General features: G+C 57.9%; 1 protein-coding gene across 1 annotated transcript; it reads left to right on the forward strand.

The window, feature by feature from the left end:
* Positions 1-18,793, forward strand: TNS4 (tensin 4). Its single transcript, XM_040617791.1, has 13 exons — positions 1-137; positions 6,477-7,130; positions 11,176-11,620; positions 11,835-12,265; positions 13,140-13,226; positions 13,778-13,897; positions 14,188-14,280; positions 14,681-14,758; positions 15,222-15,293; positions 16,463-16,631; positions 17,068-17,136; positions 17,352-17,378; positions 17,935-18,793. The coding sequence occupies exons 2-13, from the start codon at positions 6,617-6,619 to the stop codon at positions 18,062-18,064; spliced, it is 2,235 nt and encodes a 744-aa protein (XP_040473725.1). The 5' UTR covers positions 1-137; positions 6,477-6,616; the 3' UTR covers positions 18,065-18,793.
* The last annotated feature ends 1,647 nt before the right edge of the window (positions 18,794-20,440 follow it).

The following is a 20,440-nucleotide window of genomic DNA, read 5'->3' on the forward strand; positions in this document are numbered from 1 at the left end:
TGTTAAATCCACGGCTCCCAGAGGACCCAGTCCTCGCACAGACTCACCCTTGTGCTCATTTTATGAGCTCAGGGTGCTCTTGGAGGTGTTGCAGCGAGAGCGGTGCGCAGGAGAGGGGACAAGCAGCTGCAGCTCAGGTACCTGCAGGGTGCTGATTTCAAGGGCCATCTCTGCCTTTTCCATGTCTCTCTCAAGTTTGTTTTTTTTCCTCGTTCAATCCTCCACGCTGATGTTATTTGTGGTATCATCTCCTCTCTCCCATCCCTTCTCTTTCTTCTGCTGCTGCTTTGCATCTAGCTGGTGATTATTCTTGTGCCCTGGGAGAAATCTGTTGCAGAGATCTGAAAGAAGCCAAGACGTGGTTGTTCCTGCCTGAACAACGCTGCCGGCTGGCAGAGAGACCAAGTGGTGTTTATCCTGGGTGGGGAAGGCTGCTGGATATTCTGTGAGAAATGGCACGGGATTATGCTTATTGCTCAGGCTAAGGTTTTGGACTTTTCTCAGGAGTCCATGGGTTTTATTTTATTAGCCATTACCTGTCTCATTCACCCAGCGTTTGAAGCCTATTTAAGATTTCCAGTGATGTTTGTTGACCGTGCAGCCGAACAAGCGGTGTCAGATGCTTCATCCCCTCTGCCTGAAGTGCGTTCAGCCTGCAGGAGCGAGGCTGCGATCATGTGTCTGTGCATGTGCACCCAGCTTTTCAGGGGGAGGCTGCGGTGTGCTGAAGTGTTGAGAGTTCAAAGGCAATCAGAACGCCACGTGGTAGCAAGGAGTGTGACTAGCTGGAGGCAGTGGTTTACTCAGGGCTCGGTTGTTTGGTACTGCTGCATGTTCTTCAGCCGCTGACAGTCAGCAAGGTCAAAGCGTTGTGACTCAGGTCAGGATCAAGAGATGCTGTGAAACCAAACCCAAGGTTCTGAGGATCCGTCTGTGCGTAAGAGGAGAGCAGAGCATCAGGATGATCGCGTGGAAGCTGTGCAAGCAGGGCTCCAGGCAGGAGCGCTGCAGATACACGGCCTGTGTAGGCAGGTGTTTTGGCAAGAAGGTGGAGGTCTGAGGAGGGGAGGAAGAGTATCCAGTCCCACCTTGGGTCTGTCCCTTGGACCCCAGAGAAGAGCATGGTCTGCTGCCTCACAAGGTTTCAGGCCCTGAGGTGCAGTGCTGTACACTCCAGGGGATGTGTTGCTGGGGAGTGCAGATGTACAGCGTTTTCTGGAGCACTTTTTAAAGAGTTCTGCAGAGCCCTCTGTGCAGCAGCTCTCATCCTCTCCTTCCCTTGGCACCTCTGAAATGCAGGGAAACAGCCTCTCTTATGCAGCTGCTTCCTTTGTAATGCTACTGCCTAATGTGGTCCCGCAAGGGGATGGAGGTGAGATCTACCCATGGTCTCAGAAGGAAAAAATCCAGGCTGGTGCTCCAAGGAGCTTGTTAGTGTGTCTAAAAAGTCTCACATTCCTCTAACTCATCTGAAACATTCCTAGAATTAGCTAATCTAGCCTCTTTTTGGACAGACACCCTCGTCTAAAGATGCTTCCCGTGTCCACTGCTCACCCTGTGAAGAGGTGGAGGGAAAACTCTCCTGGGAGCGGGGGACCAGGCTCTGCTCCTTGTCTCCTACGCAGAGAAGCTCTTGCCAAAGGGGCAAGAGCCATCCCGGAAAAGGGAGCATGGCAGTGGGAGGGAGAGTTATCTGAGTAACAATTTCAACATTACTAATAACCCTCCTCATCCAAAACCCTGGAGACCCTTTCAGAAGTCTGAAATGTTGCTAAACAAGCAATGCATCGGGGCTGTTTGCAGGGGGATCGCTGGGGGACAATGGCTTCCACTGCTGGATGCCACCAGGTCATGTTGGAGTGCTTCTTGCTGCCCCAGCAAAAAGTCCTCTTTTGGCAATGGTCACACAGATGCTGCTCCATTGTGGGGCTCCGGGGGCTGATCAAATACCAAGAGTCAGCGATGCTGTCTGGGATTTCATAAAGGCTTCTTTTTGCAGCTGAACTTTCTAATTATTCTTGTTTGAGCAAGGAGGGAGGTGGCTTCGTCTGACAGTCGCCCCTTCTCCCCCCAGACGCTGGGAGGGCTGCCCCTCTTCAGGCACCAGCTGCCTCGTGCTCCAGGGGCTGGACCCCCCCTGGAGCTGGAGGTATATTCATATTTGCTATGTGATACTGCTGCTCTCTCTGCTCTGCAGGCAAAACACAGCGTAACCACAGGAACTTTCTTCCTCAGCCTCCTCAGCACACCCTGCTAAGCTAGGCAAGTCGCCCCGCAGCCCTCACGATGGTTAAGCTGGGTGTAATGAGCTTTGTGAATCCTGGGTGTCCCAGCAGTTCCTTTTGCTTGTCCCGGGAAGGGGATGTGAAACCAAATTGCGATCGGGAGGCTCCCAGGGCTCGCGTTGCAAGGAAAAACAACCCCGGCTTGCAGCTGGCTTTCCTGTTTTGGGGTCTCTGCGCAGACAGGGAACAAGTCTGTGTCCCGGCTCGTATGTCTTTGCTCCAAATAACTGTGCTGGGACAGCCAGGGCTTTGGGTGCAGCTGCCAGGCGAAGCTGCGGCAGCTCCACCAGCACAGCGGTTCCCTTTGCCTGGTCTGCCAAAGACTGGGGAGAGCCAGTGTGGGCAGAGGTGGAGCTGGGGGTCCACATCGAGCTGCGCTCCAGCAGACGGAGCCAGGACACGGCCCTGCACAGGGGGACTTTGCTCGGTGTTGGATCCGCAGGGCTCGGTCCACCTGGCTGTGCCTGGAGGGTTCTGGAAGGGCGTGCAGGCATTATCTAACAGCCGGGGTGTGTCGGGCATGGCCCTGGCCCAAGGGCATCCTGCTGCTCCTGCTGCCGCCCAGGAGGCACCCTGCAGCCCTCCAAACCCAGCACCCTGCACCTTGCCTCCGCTCCCCGCAGCCCCGCATGGGGACTGCAGCCCCAGTCCCAGCCCCAAGGCCCCAAGCCCAGCTCCTTCCATGGCAGGGGGCTTTCTGTTTTCGTGTTGGGGGCCGCTCCTCCGAGCTGGGCTGGAGGTGGAGGGGAGGACTGGTGTTAACTGGGCTGAACTGTAACTCCCGCCTCACCGAGCTGGGTCTGTTTGGTGCAACAGGCAGCTGCCTCACCAAGAGCCTTTACAAGCGTGTCTGTCTGCATCCAGCAATCTGTGACTTGTCCCCTTCACTTTAGGGGGAATTCCGTTCCACGGTCTGTTTCCAGAAGCAGAAACTCTGTGATTTCCAGTCTAGATGCATTTCTGGCTGGTTTATTTCCATTTCTTCTGGTGCTAACTTTGTCTTAGCTCAAACAACAGTGCTCCTTCCCCCAGTGTCTCTGCACAGCCAGTAAATCCTCCCAGCCTGGGTGAAGCTGGCCAGCCAAGCCCTGGAAGGCACGTCTGCAGCGCCTCGGTTACCTCTGCCAGGCCTGCGATGCTCCTGCTGCTCAGCTTGCTCTGCTGCCGGAGCAAAAAGCATCGCACCTCGGATGCGGGATACAGGCTCCCTGCCTGGCTCATGGTCCTTGCACTCCAGCCCAGCCCCTCTTCCGTGCCCGGGGGGCACAGCTGGACACTGCCCAGCCTTTGCAGGGGCTGCGCCCCAGGGTGCTGCTATTTCTAATTGCTTTTGGAAGGTCTTGATGTCTGTGGTTTTTCTTGCTGGTGGCTAACAGCTACCTGGTGATTAACCTCCTTCGCCCGAGCCCTGGTTCTTCCGAGCAGAAGAGCCTGCAGCTGAGGCTTGAAATTCTTGTGAGGAGCCTGGGAGACCTCTCACTTCAAACCCAGAGAAGGGAAGGGAGGAGAAATGAGGTTTGGAGGCTAATTCTGGCAGCATCAGGCACAAGAAAGATCAAAAACTCAGGGCAGGAATACAAGAGAGGAGGGAAGCTGTTGCGTGCATGCTCCTGGAACCCCCTGACAGTCCTGGTTCATGCATACTGCACGTTATTTCTGTACCTACTTAAATTAAAACCAGCCTTGTCTTGCGGACGCTGACTGGAGCCAGGCAGTTCTTCTCCCCGGGGGAGAATCCAATTTTCGCTCCATCTAGCTTGTGTTTTTGACCTGGAATGACTCTTCTTTTTATATTTAACAAATGTTCCCTCCAAGCCTTGTACCGTGCTGCACTTCTCACGGTGGTGCCTGCGGCATCATGGCACATACGTGCTCCAAGGCAGGAAAACAGAAGCGGGCAGACAGCTTATCTGGGATCCGACTGACCGCAGGGCAGAGCCGTGCAGTGACGGACCAGAGGCGATGGGAGCTCTGCGGGCAGAGCCCAGGCACGGCCAGCCCGGCCGGCTGCTGGGAGGGGGGAACCCGGGTCTCAGCCCCACGGCTGCATCCCCTCTGCCTCCGGGTTTGGGTCCAGAAATGCCGAGGAGGAGCACCACACAGGTGCTGGCCGTGGCACAGCCGGCCGGGAAGGCACCGTGGGCTATGGCACTGCTGCGGGCGCAGGAGGGACCCCACCATGTGCAGCCCGTGCTCCTCTCCCACCTGCTCCCGAGCCTGGGGAGCAGCTACCTGGAGGTGCAGCTCTTCCCACCCGTTTTCTGATCGATCCCTTCACAGCCACAGGGATAACCTGCTCCGGATTCTGTCCTTCTCCCATCCAGGCTGGGGCTGCCTGTCTTTCCCCTTTGTAGCATTAACCAGTTAGTTAGAATTCAGAGATGCTCTGTGCCAGTATAACCTGCAACTAAAGGCACAACAGCTGCCTCCCGGAGGCACTTTCCTTCCTGCAGCACACGTCCTTGCTCCTGAGCCTCTTACGGAGCAGCTTGCCAGTCCTGTAAATAAAATCTATCAAAGGCTCAGGAGACACAGTGGGGTCCGGGATGGGAGGAAGCTAAGTGGGTTTGAAGTATTTATTCACTTCTGCAGTCCTTAAAAACCTCTCCTAGCTCTTTTGAGAGCGTTACTGGTGTGACTCATGATCCATAGCCATGCCGAGTGCCATATGCTGTGAGCAGCAGCAGACAGCAGCAATGTTTTGCTTCTAATTCCCTCATCTTCATGAGTCTGTGCTATTCTGAGTGTCTCTCCAGCAAGAGAAGAGGCTTCTTCAGGGTTATATAATTAATAGAGGGCAAAGCTGGCCTGTTCTGAGCCACCTCCGTAACAGCTCTCAACACCCAGCACGACAATTAGTCACCACTTACCAGACATGACGTACCGCGCCAGCCCAGCGCTCCTGCCTTCGCCCACGGGGGTTTATGGACTGGCTGCCCCAGAGCAACGTGTCTCTTTCTTAATCCTGTGACTCCACAGTTAATCAGTCAGATAGGTGAGTAAATAAGTCAGTCATTCAAGCCTGCTACAGGAAAGGACAAATATTTCAGTAAGCGTAGCCTACTGTTTGTATGTATTACACACCAGATCCGCACAGGATATGGAGGAGGGAGCCCTGAGCTGTGGGATTAACTCCTGTCACCGAGACTTTGACTCTGGACATCCCGTGGTCCCCACTGGTGCTGCCCACCCCGAGGGCTGGAGGGGACAGGCACGCTCCCAGTGCAGTACAGCCACGGGCAATGTGCTTGGCTTTGATGTCCCCACGCACTGAAACGCTGGGGTTTGGCTGTCACGGTGGGTATGGAGCAGGACTGGCTTATTTTCCTCATCCTGACGCGAATGGGCAAGGTTCCCTCAGTGTGTTTGGTGGCCGCGAGTTTTGCCGAATGGCACGGCAGCCGCCGCGGTGCCGCAGACAAGCACGAGGGAGAGTGGCAGCCAGCGGGGACCCCGCTTATTCACTGATGCAATTAAACTTCCCCCACCTCCAAACAGCGTCCTGAGACCTTTTGCCCAGGACCCCCCAAAGGAAGCCCACCTTCTGCCGTGTTGGGTAGGTTCTTTTAAACGGAGCATTAAAAAAGTACTTCCTATCTAAAACTAAGCCAGGAGCATTCCAAATTTAATAGCAATCGGATTCCTCGAGCGCCACCTCGACTGAGAGAGCAGCCACATCCACAGGCTTCCAGGGCTCAGCTCACATTGTACCAGCAAAATAAACCTTCAGATTAAACGTACACCCACTCGCAGAACATGATCCTGGTGGGCAGCCCAATCTCTCTGGCCCACCACGTCCACCCTGCGTGGCGCTGGGCTCGCTGTCTACCGTGGCCTCTCTGGACAGTTTCTGAGGGTCTGGGTCCCGTGCAAAAGGTGTTACCAGTGATACTTCATTTCATTCTTAAGCAAGAAAAGAAGCACCGTACAAATAAAGCAGAATGTAGTTTGTAGGCCTTTTAATCCTGAAAAGCTGTTGCAAATTAATCCTTCTTGCACTTGCCCGGATGCACTGTGGCACCAGGAGCAGAGGCTGGAGGGGGGTGGAAAAGCAATACAGGATGACTTGTTTTCTTATGAGCTGAATTCCAGCTTTGCACTCCAAATCCTCGTTTTTATAGACTTTTCCGCTGAAGTCTGCTCCTGCCTGGGGCATGCCTGTGTAACCGCTCCTCTCTCTGCATTCCTTAGATTCTTCTTCTGCTTGAGACGCTGGATTGAAGAAGGGGTCTGAGGTCCCTGGTGGAGAAAGGGAGGCAAGGAGGAAGAGGAGGAGGAGAAGGAGGAGGTTTCCTTTGGACTCTTAAGCTGTCAAACCAGAAAACCGAACCATGTCACAGGTCATACAAAACCACGTGTTGCGCGTTGGACAGACTGTGTGTGTTTCCTCACAGGAGGAAACTAAGAGCTTGCACCCGGCGGGGTACCCGGGCTGCTCCGCGCTGCCAGTGGAGTACGCCTACTACTCAACGGAGGGCTGGGCTGACCCATCCATGATGGTGCGCAGCAATGCACGCCTGCTTCCCGGTGGGCGGCTGTACGGAGCCCACCCCGTGTTCGAGCACATGGCTGCCCACGCGCAGGGGAAGGGGCAGCAGGAGACCTCTTTGGAGAGACCCACTGCTCCCTATCAGCCGAAGAAGGAGGAGGACGACACCGGCACGGATCCTGAGGCTCACCTGGTATCTCCTACCTTGGACATATCAATAGAAAGCCTGAACCAGCTGATTCTAGAAATCGACCCAACCTTTCAGCCACTCATGTGCAAGCCAGTGAAGGACACAGTCCAACCTGCTTCTCAGAGTGACACTGCTGCCACCAAGAAACAAGATCCGGAGGCAATAGGTGAGGCAAAAGGCGCTGGTGGTGCGGTGGAGCCAGCGCAGCTCAGACGTAGTGAACACCAGCTGCTAGAGGCAGAGTGGAAGTCCAGGGCAGAGAGGTTGGCCCCACAGCAGCCCCAGTGAGCAGGATGAGGTGCTGTGCTCCTGCGGAGGGCTGGAAATGGGCATCAGTGACATCCCCCACCAGCCCCAGCGGGATCAGTGTGGGACGCTGTCTCCTGCTCTCAGGGTTTCATGTAAAGGAGCAGAACAGAACGCTCTCTGCCCAGCTGGTGTGCTTGGGTGGCCTTGGCCTGATCACTTTTGAGATGTCTCCTGTCTGGTTAGCTCAACAGGATCCAAAAGTCAACAGAGAGAACAGCCTTTACATCAACCTGATGTTGGTTTCCATGTGTTTGGAGAAAACATTTCTTGTTAGAAATGGGACTCGTAGCTCTCAGGAAACTCCTAATTTTTATTACCAGCAGTGACTAGAGACAGGCACTGACCTCTGGATGCGACGTGCGGCCCCTGCTCAACCCCAGAGCGGAGCCCCAGTCCTCCCGAAGGGCAGTGGAGCCTTTCCCAGGGTCAGGCTTGACCTGTGGAAGCACAAGGATTCGAAGCCAGATTTCCAAAGCCCTAGGCTAAGGTACTGATAGTTACACAACCATCCCATTTAAATGTTCCCGATCGTTTTGCCAGGGAAATTCTTTTTTTCCAGGGCTTGCACACTCCTCCAGCAGCATACCTGGCATACACAAGGCAGAACATCAGCAGCACATACCAACCCCCTCTTTCTGCCCTCGTGCCTGGGTGCCTTACGTGAACCCTTTTGCAACGCTTCCCTGTCATCCCTGCAATCCGAAGCTCTGCTGTGTGTGCTGCTTCTGATCCAAGCACTTTTGCCTGTGGCTCTTTTGCAGTGCGTTAGCTGCTCAACACACTGTGCGCAGGGTAACACCAGCAGACAGCGCACTGCACGCCGCTGCAAGCGTTCTGGTGGGCTGGAGGACAGATCTGTGATTTGTTGAGGTGCCTGACAGCAATCTCACTGCTTCTGAAAAGCCTTATCGCCTATCCGTGTCTACAGACACGGAAATACCTTGAAAATCTGTCCCCAGGCCTCTTTCCAGAGGTGAACAGGAGGATGTTAAAGGCGTGAAGAAAATTCCTCCTGAGCCCTCACGCAAACATCTGCATGGGGAACGCAGGGCTGGAGGTTGGGAACATGCATGGGAACGAGGTGCATGTCTGCAAGTGCACTGAGCAGCAGCCCCGGCAGGTGTGAGGGTCCTGATGCTCCCGTGGGAAGCAGCTAAGCCGGAGTCGGGCAGCGCAGGGGCTGGAGCGGTGCGAGCACACCACAGGGCTTGGGCCATTCCGGAGCGGACGGCATCCCTGCTTCCCACTGGGATGGAAGGGGGTGGCCTTGCAGATAAAATACTGTGACAAAGTGCAAATTCAGCTCTTGGCTCCTCAGCTAGTGTTTGGAGGCGTTCAGATGCCTCCCTCTCCTTCAGGCATCACTCAAGGGCTGCAGTCCCGAGCAGCTCAGCAGGTAGCATGCTAGTGGTTTTGAAAATTTGGCTCCAAGTGTGAAACCGAACATCTGGAAATCTGGCCCTGAATTCAGTGGGAAAAGCCTCACTTCAGCTTTCGTTTTCTTTTAACAGCTCTTCTTTTGTACACAAACTTCCTACTGCTGCGCAGTGCCCCTGCTCACCCACCTCCTCCTGCTCCAGCCATGCGACCTGTGCCTCTGCCACTGCTCCTGCCTCTCGCTGATGGGAAACGCTCCCGTTAGGCTCCTGCCTCCCTTTTCCCCCCCTCGGCCATTGCAGAGGAGACCTCACAGGGCCCCTTTGCTCTTTCTAAATAATTTCCACGCTCCTTCTTTCTGCCTAAGGTGTAAGTTCCCTGCAAGCACAGCCACTTGCTGTGAGGGCTGGCAGGAGACTGATGATACCCGGAGTCCACGAGAGGGGCTTGTTCTTGTCTAGCGGAAGCCCTGAGGAGGGCTTTTATCGTAACAGATGCTGTAGCAATAGGAGATGCATTCATGAAAGCCGCTAACACCCTCTGCTCCTGGAGGGGAGGAGATCATCTCGGCTTGCGTGACTGCTGGGCTCCGTGGTTGCGGCACTTTTGCCACTCCTTGATGCTGAAGAACTTGCCAAGGTCTCGAGCAAATATTTGAGGTTTAACCACACACGATAAGCAGGAGCGAAGGCAGAGAAGTAGGAGGCAAAAGGCCTCATTAGCCCAGCGCGCAGACGCTTTTCAGTTATTTCTTTAAAGGTCAATTAAAATCCCCATTTCTTTTCCCTTTTTGAGGGAGACATTGACAAAAAGCGCCCGGCCCAGAGCTTGCTGGAAGGGTTTGCACGCTGATACCGGAGCCAGGCAGCTCCGGAGCCTTCCCGAGGATGGGCTTTGGAGGAGCTGCCGGCTGCCAGGGGCGGTGAGGGTGTGGAGGGGGAAGGCTGCGGCTCTGGCTCCTTCCCGTGCGTGGTCCAGCTGCATCCCCACTGGGGACCAGCCCTTCTGGCTTACCCGGCGCCTCCTTGGCGGCTCTCCGCTGGCCGTGCCGATCCAATCCCGTGCTGGGATCGGCATAGAGAAGGGGCTCGGAGAGTAACTTTTGTACAGACTTGTGCTTTTCCTGCTCGTCAAGCTTTATGCCCCAGAGGTCTGGTTGTTCCTCGCAGTAAACAGGGTCTGCAGTGCTCGGCAGCCGCTTGCCCGGGGCAGCTTCCCTCACAGGCAGGTCCCAGGGCAGGACCCAAGTACATAACCCCAACTGCTGGGGAACTCAGGGCTGTTACCAGCCGTTTTTCACTGCTGCAGCAAAAAAAAAAAAAGGTTTTTCTCTCTCCAAGAAACACCCTTAAGAAGGGGAACTTTCCTGAACTCCATGGCAGGGCAAGAACCAGGAGCTGAAAACAAAGCTGGGCACGTTCAGACTAGAACGGAGGCGCGCGCTTCCAGCAGTGGGGGGGATGAACCACTGGAACAGCTTCCCCAGGGAGGTGCTGAATTCGCCATCGCTGCAAGCGCTTAAATCAAGTCTGAGTGTCTCTTGCTAAAAGGCATCTTCTAGCTCAGCCAGAAATGATGGCCTTGGTCAAGGAACCCAGTGACTGAGCATCGGGTACCCGGGCAGCCAGGCACGTCCTTGTCTTGGCCCTGAGGTTTCACTGAAGCTCTTGGAGCAAGTGATGCTCTGTCCGATGTGCTCCCCTGTAAATGATGGCGGGCAGAAGGGCTGGGAGGTGCCTGGCCTGCCCCGAGCACAAATGGGAGAGCAGGAAGAAACCCTCAACAGGGTATGGGCACAGAAACTGCCTTGGGAATTATTTCTCTAAAGAGACTCGTGCAGGATGGGGGAGAGGAGGGGAGAGCAGCCGGCCCCTGCCCTGCGCTGGTGCTTGCTGGACACCTGCAGCTTCCAATTGCCCTTGTCCCGTGTGGCGTCCCGCTGCCTCCCGCTCCGCAGCCACGGTGTGGATGGTGTGGATGGTGTGGATGGTGTGGATGGTGTGGATGCTCCTCCACCCAGCCAGGGTGTGCAGACCCACGTGCCTGCTGCCGTGGGCACCCTCCGAGCCTGATGTCATCCCTGGGGGGAGCAGCCAGATGTTTTTCTCTTGAGTCAGGTACAACCAGAGCGGCTGCTGGAGGAAGCACCCGCCTCTCCCTGCAGGTCTCGGCAGGCACTGGCTGCGTAATGCTGGCGGGGGGGGGGGGGGGTCTGTGCAGTCAGACATGACCGCAGGTAACCCCCCTCCCCGGGGAGCCTGCCAGCGCTGGGGTGGGGGGGGGGGCACTGTGGCTTGGTGGCTGTGAGAAAATCAGCCCTCACAGGGTCTTAGCAAAGGCCGGTGGGGGGCCATGGGGGGCTCCCTGCAGAGCCCAGGGGTCCTTCCCCGGGCCCAGCAGTGGCAGGGCAGGCAGAGCAGAGCCGGAGTTAATAGCAAGGAGAGCAGAAATGTGTGTCCCTCACAGAGCTTAGCTAACGAGAGGCAAACACTGAATCGGTAACGATCTCCTCTTTCTTCCTGCAGACATCAAGTACATAGAGATGACACCAGGCAGAGGCACGTGTGGGGAGCTCTGGCAGGGCACCCCCCACCCCCCACCCATGCCCTTCTCAAGGTCCCCCCAGGGCAATGCCTTCCAGCCCCAAAAAGGGGGACTCAGAAGCAACTACAGCACCAGCAGCAACGTGGTTTTCTTGAGCCCACCCAGCCCCGCGAGCCCCCGGGCGGCCACCCCCAGCTGTGCCGCCTCCCCGACCCGCAGCAAAGGGACCGAGTGCATCGCCGTGCCCCCGCAGTGCGTGGCTGGCCAGGCGGACAGCATCTCCTACGGCCCCGGCGCGCTCAGCACCTCCCCGGGCTTCGACAATTTGCTGAAGCCTGTGCACGTGGTGAGGGCCCAGCAGAGGGGCAGCTGGGTCTCCCAGCTCTCCATGAGCCCCGGCTCGGACACCAGTTACGTCCTGGGAAGGTAAATGCCGCCTTGTGTCCCAGTCTCAGGCTGATGGTGGGGATGGAAGGGGCACAGGGCGGTTACCCCAAGTCCTGCTGTCCAAGACCTCCTTCCTCATGGTGGGAGTCGATGCCACACAGGGCTGGGGATCCACCACTCTGGGGGGGGCTGTGCATCACATCCCGGCGAAACAACCCCCCCGATCTCCTTCTGCTCTGTCTCCCTCTTGCAGCAGCACCCATTCGCTCCACAACGATGACTCGGATGCTCACCCTGCTGCCTGCCACGCTGCTGACTGCCCATCCCCTGCCAGCTCCCTGGGCAGCCCCTGCCCACCCTCCCCGAGCATCAGGTCCAACTCTGGAGAAGTTTTTGGCCTGAGTCCCCACCAGCCCAGGGCACCCTGCGCCACCATAGCAAACACCTCCCCATCCCAGAAGGGACAGGCCAGCAGCTGCCCCCCCTCCATCCTCAACTCCACAGCCGACATCCCAGTGCTGCTGGTCAATGGGTGCTTGGAACAAGGAGATGCATCTTCCAGGCCGGCCAAAGCCCCCCCAGCTTCTGTCAAGCAGATCCCCCTTCCCAGCTGCAGCCCAACCTTGAGGCTTGGTGGCCTGAACAACGCGCTGTCGGCACCAGCACTCTCCTGCGTCTCGGACAGTAAGTCACCTCCCTGCCGTAGGGCAGGGCTGGCGGGGGGAAGGAGCTGTAGACCCCAAGAGCAGCCAGGAAAGGGGGAGCGAACACCGTTTTCTACTCTGGTTTATCTGTGGGTTACAGTCGTGAAGGACGGGAGGTCCTGCCTGGAGCTGGAGATCCTCACTGGATCTCCACAGGGTTGCAGAGCGCTCCAGCTCTTTGCTGATGACTCTGCATCTCAGGGTTTTGCCCACCAGGGTGCTGGGGTGTGTGCTCAGAAGGCAGAAACGCTCTGGTTCCCTCGGGAGATGCAGGTACACTTACTTATTTATAGCACCTGAGAATGAGAACCGTCCTTCTGTCATTTCATGCTTGTCTGTGGGCCCAGAATGGGTGGGGAGGAGGGGTTAGGGTTCCAGTTTGCTCTGGAGAACATCTAAAGATGTTCTTTAAACCAGAGTTTACAAGGTCCCTCATTCAAGGGTAAACACTAGGGCTATTGTTCTTGGGAGGAGATTAGCAGAGGCAGCTCTCAGAGCAGAGGGTTTTAATTGGGATTCTTAGGGGAATAGCAGGAGAGTTTCGTGGGTCAGATCCTCAGCTGGTGTAAGTCCCCATGGTCCAGTGGACTTGTGCGGGGTTGGGCAGACTGGCACTGCTGGGAGATTCCATGTGCTGCCTCTCCACGCTCCATCACAGCCTGCCAAGAGAGATAATTACGTGGAGAATGAATTATTCTGAGGAGCAGGGAGGAAGCTCTGTTCAAAAGGATTGGAAAAAAAACCCTTCAACCCTGGGCAGCCTGCAGAGCGGTATCTTTGCTGGGGCTCTGCATGCTCAGCGGTGTCTGCGGTGAAGGTCTTTCAGGACCTTGACACCATGAGGTCTCTTGCAGGTCCCCTCAGGGCTGGGCAGCCAACCATGAAGTTTGTGATGGACACGTCGAAGTACTGGTTCAAGCCGAGCATAACGAGGGACCAGGGTAAGGCAGCCAGCGTCTCTGCTGGGGTAACCCCGTCTCGGGCTTGCTCGCTGCAGGACCGCAGCCTGTTCCCCGCGCTGGAGTTGGCCCCCATGCAGCATCTCGGTCTGGCTCTTGCCCATGACGACTGAGGTCCCACGGGGACCTGGTGGTGGCACTTTATAGTGGGGGCTGATGGGTGTGGAGAGACCCCCTCACAGGTCTAGGGGGAAGGCTCAGAAATACGGGTTGTACCACAGCCCCTCTGACCCCCCTCAAGTCCCCCCAAGCTGCTCCTGCCTCTGTGCAGCTACTCAGCACGGCCTGGGCAGGGGCTGGCTCTGTCCTGGGGACCGCAGGGACCCATGAGACCACGCTGGGGCCCCTCGTCTGCAGGGCCACTGCAGTCGGTACCCGCACGAGGGACATGCACGTCCTCGGCAAACGCTCCCGAGTATTTCTCGCTGCTGCCAAGGAACGACTCCCCGCGAGAGCATCGGCCGGACACGAAATGCAACGCGGGGAGGTTCCACCTGTTTTGCTTGGCTGAGCCTCCGCCTGTGCTTTGACAGCAATCCAGCTGCTGAAGGACAAGGAGCCAGGCACGTTCGTGGTGCGGGACAGCACGTCGTACCGGGGGTCTTTTGGACTGGCTATGAAGGTTCCCGTCTCCCCATCCGGCAGCCAGACAGGTACAGGGACTTGCTTGGAAAGGTGGGGTTTTGCTCTGAGGATTTAATTGAAACTAGTCAAACCAAAGCAAGCCAAGAAGCTGCAGGACTCCGCTTGTGTGACAAACACTGGCAGCAGCATCTGTGCACCCCCATCCCACCCCTGCACAGGGGCTGGCATCGCACTCTCCATGCAAAGCAGAAGCCCCAGTGGATGCCCTGGGATGGGGCCCCGGGGCGGGCAGGGGTGGGCAGGGGTGAAACAGCGGTGCTTGTGCTGATGCTGATGCTGCCTTCAATCCCGCTTGCAGGCGACGAGAGCAGTGACCTTGTCCGGCACTTCCTTATCGAGTCGTCTGCCAAAGGGGTGCACCTGAAAGGAGCCAGCGAGGAGCTGTATTTCGGTGAGGACGGTGCCATCACCCGCAGCAGCCCTGGCAGCCCCAGGAGCTGTTTCCAAAAGCCCCTCGAAGCACCGGCCGGGTCCCCCTCAGCAGCCCTGGCAGCCCCAAGCCCCTCGAAGCACCGGCCGGGTCCCCCTCAGCATCCCTGCGGTGTGTGCTGTACAACCACTGGCACGGGGACCCTCCGGTCCCAGGGTCCTGCTGGTGAGGCTGTGGTAGGGGTCTCCAAAACAGACACGTGGGGTGGGGGTTGCAAAACCCACGTTTGTGGCTGTGAGGCCCCACATAGTCCAGTTTAGCCCCCTTCTGAGCTCCCTGGGACACTGATGTGGGGCCAAAGGTGGGTGGGTGGGAGGTTTTGGGCGCCAGGACCCCCCTGACTCGTGGTTCTGCGTTGCAGGGAGCCTCTCTGCCTTTGTCTATCAGCACGCCATCACCCCGCTGGCACTGCCCTGCAAGCTGAGCATCCCCACCCGAGGTAGGTGTCACGGACAGGATCGATGCTCCGAGCCTTCCCTCCTGCCTGTCTGGGGAGGTGGGCGAGGTCCTGCAGTGGGGAGGGGGCTGAACCCGGGTACCCCTGCGCTGGGGCTGGCTGCCCTGGCTGCACGTGGAGCAGGGACCTGCAAGAGCTGGCTCAAGTACGAGACGGTGGCGACCTGCTTCTGCTGGGGATGGAGGGGGGTGAGCAAAGCAGCGGGGGGCAAAGGGCCACTGAGGGTGGGCAAGGAAAGGAGGAGCAGGGAGATGGGGAGCGAGCAGAGTCAGGAGAGGGAGGCAGAGGAGAATTGAATTAATTACTGCTCTAAACCCCTGCAATTTAAGTGGTCCTGGGCTTTTGGGCCACCTCTTGTGAGATAAGGAACCACTACCCAGTGCAAAGTGGTGACCCAGAGCAGCCTGACCCGTGGCATCAGTGCTCCTGCGTGTCGTTTGTGCAGACCTCGCCGACGGCGAAGACAGCCCTGACTGCGCTCCCGAGTCCACGCCAACCCTGCTGAAGAAAACCGCTGGTGAGGAAAGGAGCAGGCAGCTGTCACCGGGGGACAGTCACGCTGGCAGTAGCTAAGCTGAGGGCGTACACCCATGCTTTGGGCTTTAGCCCTCACCTATCAAACACCAGGCTCTATGGTTTTTTATATCACCCACTCTGAGACCGTTCACAGCAGAAGCTGAAAAGCCAGCGCTGCCCTTGGGGCTGTGCAAAGAACCAGGTCACCCCGGCGCATCCGTGGGTGCCGGTGCAATGTCCCCCTCTTGGCTTTAGCACCAGGCTGGGGACACCTGCAGGTTTTCTTCACATCCTCAGATCATGGAACCTGATATTTTTAGAGAAAGGAGACTTTTGGTTCTCACGATGGTGAAGAGAAGCTTGAGAACACAGTTCTTGAGGTCACAAGGCTGATAAAAGACCCGCAATTCCCACAATTTTTGATAGCCCCTGATTTTTAAGCTTCTCCTGATCGGCTTCAGCTGGTATTGAACATCTGGAGTTTCTAGGAGAGGGATGGGGCAATCAGGGGCTGGTTAAATTGCTGAGGGACCTTATAGGAGGCACGTGGAAACTGCACAGCAGGACGGGGAAGGGTCTTTGCTTCTCTTCTACACCTGGGTGCCCCCAGCCAGGGTGCAGCAGTGGGTGGGCTCCAGGTGAGAGCAGAGAGCGATGGGCAGGAGACCGTGCGGATGGGTCACGGCGCAGTCGAGGGAGTCGGGAACCACTTTGTTTTGCTGGAAATTCTGAAAAATAAGTTGGCAAGCTGAAAAGTTTAGTTTGACCCAGAACAGCCCTTTAAAAAGCTCAATCAGCCTGAAATGTCATGTTTTAGGTTGGCCTTCAGCCGTTAGTTGGCTTGGGGTATTTCTGCTTTTCATTAAAGGAAATATGTAATAAACAGGAAAAAAAATCCAAATATGACATTTAGAATCCGGAAATTAAATACTTTGACTTTTAAAACAATTAGTGCAAAGCATTAAAGTAAACCAAAATAAATTTGCGAAGAATTTCTGAGTCACCAAATCTTTAATTTTAATCAAAACAAATCTGACCCACGTACGCGTCGGGTTCCGCAGGAGGATGCCTGGGACCCAGCCTCGGACCCGGCCCCGCGGTGCTCAGCGCGGTGAGACGCCGGGGTGCTGCGGGGCCGGCGCTGAGCCGGGCTCTGTGCTCTCCTTGCAGTGTGCAACGTCTTGTACCTCAACTCGGTGAACATGGAGACGCTCACGGGAGCCCCGGCCATCCAGAAAGCTGTCTCCTCCACCTTCGAGCTGGAGACGCTGCCCACACCCACCCTGGTGCACTTCAGGGTGACGGAGCAGGGCGTCACGCTGACGGACATCCAGAGGAAGTAAGAGCTGCCGCCGCGGCCGAGGGCTGACGGGTGGCAAGGTGCAGGGCAGAGTGGAAAAGCATCTCGCCCGTGCCCACCCAGCGCCCTCCTTGCGTCTCAGCCTGCCCGCCTGCTGATCTGCAGCGCGGCAAGGAGAACTCGCCCGCTAGCACAAACCCGTGCTGCAATCCGGGGGGGGTGGGCACGACCCCCCCTGTTACAGCACCGGGCACGATGCTGCTGGCGACATCTCAGGAGTGGGAGGCAGGAGCTGGTGGAACCCCCCACCAGGAGGTGCCGGACTGGAGGCACCCTGGGGAGCAGGACCCCACACCCCCCTTCCCCAGCAGCCACTAATTCTTCAGGCCGGGCTTCAATTTGCAAACGCCCGTTTCTCCGAGCAGCTTCTGCCCAGGGCTTCCCTCCTCTAACGCCAGGCTCTCCTCCCCGACAGGGTCTTTTTCAGGCGACACTACCCCTTGGCTGCCATCAGGTTTTGCGGGATGGACCCTGAGAACAGAAAGTGAGTAGTGGGCTGCCAGCGGGCTGGGGGCTCGCATCCCTGCGCTTCCCAGCTGCTCCCGTCTCTGCACCGCTTGGAATCCCAAATCCCAACCGCCGGCTGTGCAGCCCCTGCGCCGGGCTGGGGTTTAGCTACGTGTAACCCTGGGGTTTGCGGCTGATGGGGATGAATTAAATTCCAGCCTTTGAGTAAATCCAACTCTGCTTTTCCCTCAGGTGGCAGAAGTACTGCAAGTCCTCGAGGTAAGAGCCACGCGGGGACCTGCCGTGCCGGTGGCTGCCGGGGGGAGATGCTGCCTGGCCCAGCCTCGCCTCCCCAGCGGGTGCATTGCAAAGCTTCGCTGGGCAGCCAAGAATCGAAGCTTAAAAACGCAGAGGGGATGCAATAAAAGTTAAGGTGGCGGCAGGGTGGGACGCGGGGCAGATGGGTGAAGCTTTACGGGGGTTCTTGCTCAGTAGGTTTTGATGGGGGGGGCTTGGCTAAGCCCCGTTCCCTGCATCCCCTCACGCAGAAAGCCCCCATCCCAGTCCGACAGCCTTCCCAGGGACTCGCGCCCTGGGCTCGGGAAGCGAGTTTCTCTCTGGCTCTCCCTCGCATTCACGAAACTCTTCGCAGCTGGGGGAGCCTTGCCAGAAACGCTTCTCCCGGCTGTTTTGCTTCCAAGCAAACGTGATCGGGGAGCAGGCCAAGGTGGAATTGCTGGAACCGGGATTTTGCTTTGTGACTGGGGCTAGTTTAAGCGTATTCCTTTGGATTCCTGGATGCAAACTGAATAAGTCTCTCTCCCCTTTTTCAAAGGATCTTTGGGTTTGTGGCCAAAAGCCAGACAGATTCGGAGAACCTCTGTCACCTGTTTGCAGAGTACGACACGGTGCAGCCAGCATCGCTTGTCATCGACCTTCTCTGCAAGCTCCTGCCAGGCCCGTAGAGGACAGAAACCCCAGGACAGCTCAGGGCTGGCAGCTGCCACACGCTGCCGAGCTTTTGCCGCTCCCCTTTTCCTGCTTCTGGGTTGCATTTTGGCAACGGCTCGTATTTATATATTTTTCTTACGCACTGTCACGTCAAGAGTCTCAAAGATTTTATGCTCTGGTGGGATACGTTCCTCCGAGACCCTCTGCGGGGCATCCCCTGGCAGTGCTCGCTGCGGTGGCCAGCGCAGGATGGTTGCCCACGGGGAGCTGCGCCGGGCTGGGAGCGGAGCTGCGGGCTGGGAGCTGTGCTTACCGTACGGAACCGCTGCCTCCTTCGCCTGGCTCTGGAGAACTGAAATATTCTGGCTGAGATTTCTACTGGCAGCGGGGGATGCCTGTGCTTGGGGTGTGCAAGCTGAGGTCCGTTCAGTGGAGCTGAGCTCCCACCTTTGGGGACCAAGCACCGTGGGAGGGGAAGTTTGCTGCAGGCAGAGGGGGTTGACCAGCATCAGGAGGCGGTTTTGCAAATCAAAGCGTATAAAATCATTAGGCCCTGCTGAAAACTCCTGCTTCCCTCAAAGATCAAGAAGCATCAAAAGGCAGAAATGTCAGAGCAGCGTGGTTTTGCCTAGTGCTGGTAAATTCTCCTGCCCTTTTTTGCAACGCGGGGTTACAGGCTAGCTCAACCTCCAGGCATCACAGCAAGCTGAGAAATAAATGTTGACATTTTCATGACAGTAAAACATTGGCTTTTTGGAAATGACTTGCATGAATTTGGGCCAGATCCTCAGATGACGTAAATTGGCGCAGCCTCATGGAAGTCAGCGCTGCCGTGATTTACACCAGCTGAAGATTTCGCTTTTGCTGTAATCGCGGAGCGGAGCGGCTCCGAGCCCACCATGCAGTCGCCTCCCTTGGCACTCGCTTACCTGGTGCCTCTGCGTCGCTTTAACGTTGCACCCTGCGCTACCGAGCCCTGTGCAGGGGTGTTTGCCATAAAGCAGTGGCTCGTTCGTCTCACCGCAAACGCCGCAGCGACTGACCGACGTGACTCTGCTCGCTCCAGCTGCCCAGCGTCTGCATGCGCTGCACATACAGAAACAGCCGCTCCCCTCCAGCCGAGCTGTGGCAACGATAAAAAGAGATACTGGGGTAACTGGGGGAGACTGGGGGGAGCACCCAGCTCCAGGATGAGAAGCTGACAGCTCTGCCCCCCCCCCAGGCCATCTGCCCGAAGCTCTGCTCAGCCAGAGCCCAGCACCCAGCCCAGTGGGCTCCGTGTGCTTGTGCCGTCCCCGTCCCCGTTCTGCGAAGGCGCAGGGGAAGGCGGCACCCCAAGGTCATGGGCAGCTCCGGGGGACACGGCTCAGCCCCAGCGCCCCGGGCTTCTGCATCCCCAGGCCCACAGGGACCCCAAGCCCCCTGGGGTGTACAGGATGTGACCCGCTGCAGTGCGCGCTGCAGCCGGCAAGGGGCCCCAGCACAACACCATCTGCCCTGCCTGCACCCTGCCTGTCCCCTGCCTGCACCCTGCCTGTGCCCTGCACCCTGCCTGTGCCCTGCCGGCACCCTGCCTGTGCCCTGCCTGCACCCTGCCTGCACCCTGCCTGTGCCCTGCACCCTGCCTGTGCCCTGCCGGCACCCTGCCTGCACCCTGCCTGTGCCCTGCCGGCACCCTGCCTGCGCCCTGCCTGCACCCTGCCTGCACCCTGCCTGTGCCCTGCACCCTGCCTGCGCCCTGCCGGCACCCTGCCTGCACCCTGCCTGCACCCGGCCTGCACCCTGCCTGCACCCTGCCTGTGCCCTGCACCTTGCCTGCGCCCTGCCGGCACCCTGCCTGCACCCTGCCTGTGCCCTGCCGGCACCCTGCCTGCGCCCTGCCTGCACCCTGCCTGTGCCCTGCACCCTGCCTGCGCCCTGCCGGCACCCTGCCGGCACCCTGCCTGTGCCCTGTCGGATCCCTGCCTGTGCCCTGCCTGTGCCCTGCCTGCACCCTGCCCTGCACCCTGCCTGTACCCTGCACCCTGCCTGCACCCTGCCTGCACCCTGCCTGCCCCTGCCTGTGCCCTGCGCCCTGCCTGCACCCTGCCTGCACCCTGCCTGTGCCCTGCACCCTGCCTGCACCCTGCCAGCACCCTGCCTGTACCCTGCCTGTGCCCTGTTGGATCCCTGCCTGCACCCTGCCTTCACCCTGCCTGTGCCGTGCCTGCACCCTGCCTGCACCCTTCCTATGCCCTGCCTGTCCCCTCCTGAGCCCTGCCAGTGCCCTGCCTGTCCCCTGCCTGCACCCTGCCTGTCCCCTGCCTGCGCCTTGCCCACCTGCTGGGAGAGGTCAATAAGGGCAGAACCAGCGGTGCCCACAGAGCTGCTTTCATTAACCAACGCTCATT

The sequence above is a fragment of the Falco naumanni genome, chromosome 18 (assembly GCF_017639655.2).
Source record: "Falco naumanni isolate bFalNau1 chromosome 18, bFalNau1.pat, whole genome shotgun sequence".
Lineage (NCBI taxonomy): Eukaryota > Metazoa > Chordata > Aves > Falconiformes > Falconidae > Falco > Falco naumanni.

Coding starts and splice junctions, on each gene's coding strand:
- TNS4 (XM_040617791.1), top strand. CDS start 6,617: ATGTCACAGGTCATACAAAACCACGTGTTGCGCGTTGGACAGACTGTG. Junction 13,898..14,187: donor CCCATCCGGCAGCCAGACAG/GTACAGGGACTT, acceptor TCCCGCTTGCAG/GCGACGAGAGCAGTGACCTT. Junction 17,137..17,351: donor ATGGACCCTGAGAACAGAAA/GTGAGTAGTGGG, acceptor CTTTTCCCTCAG/GTGGCAGAAGTACTGCAAGT.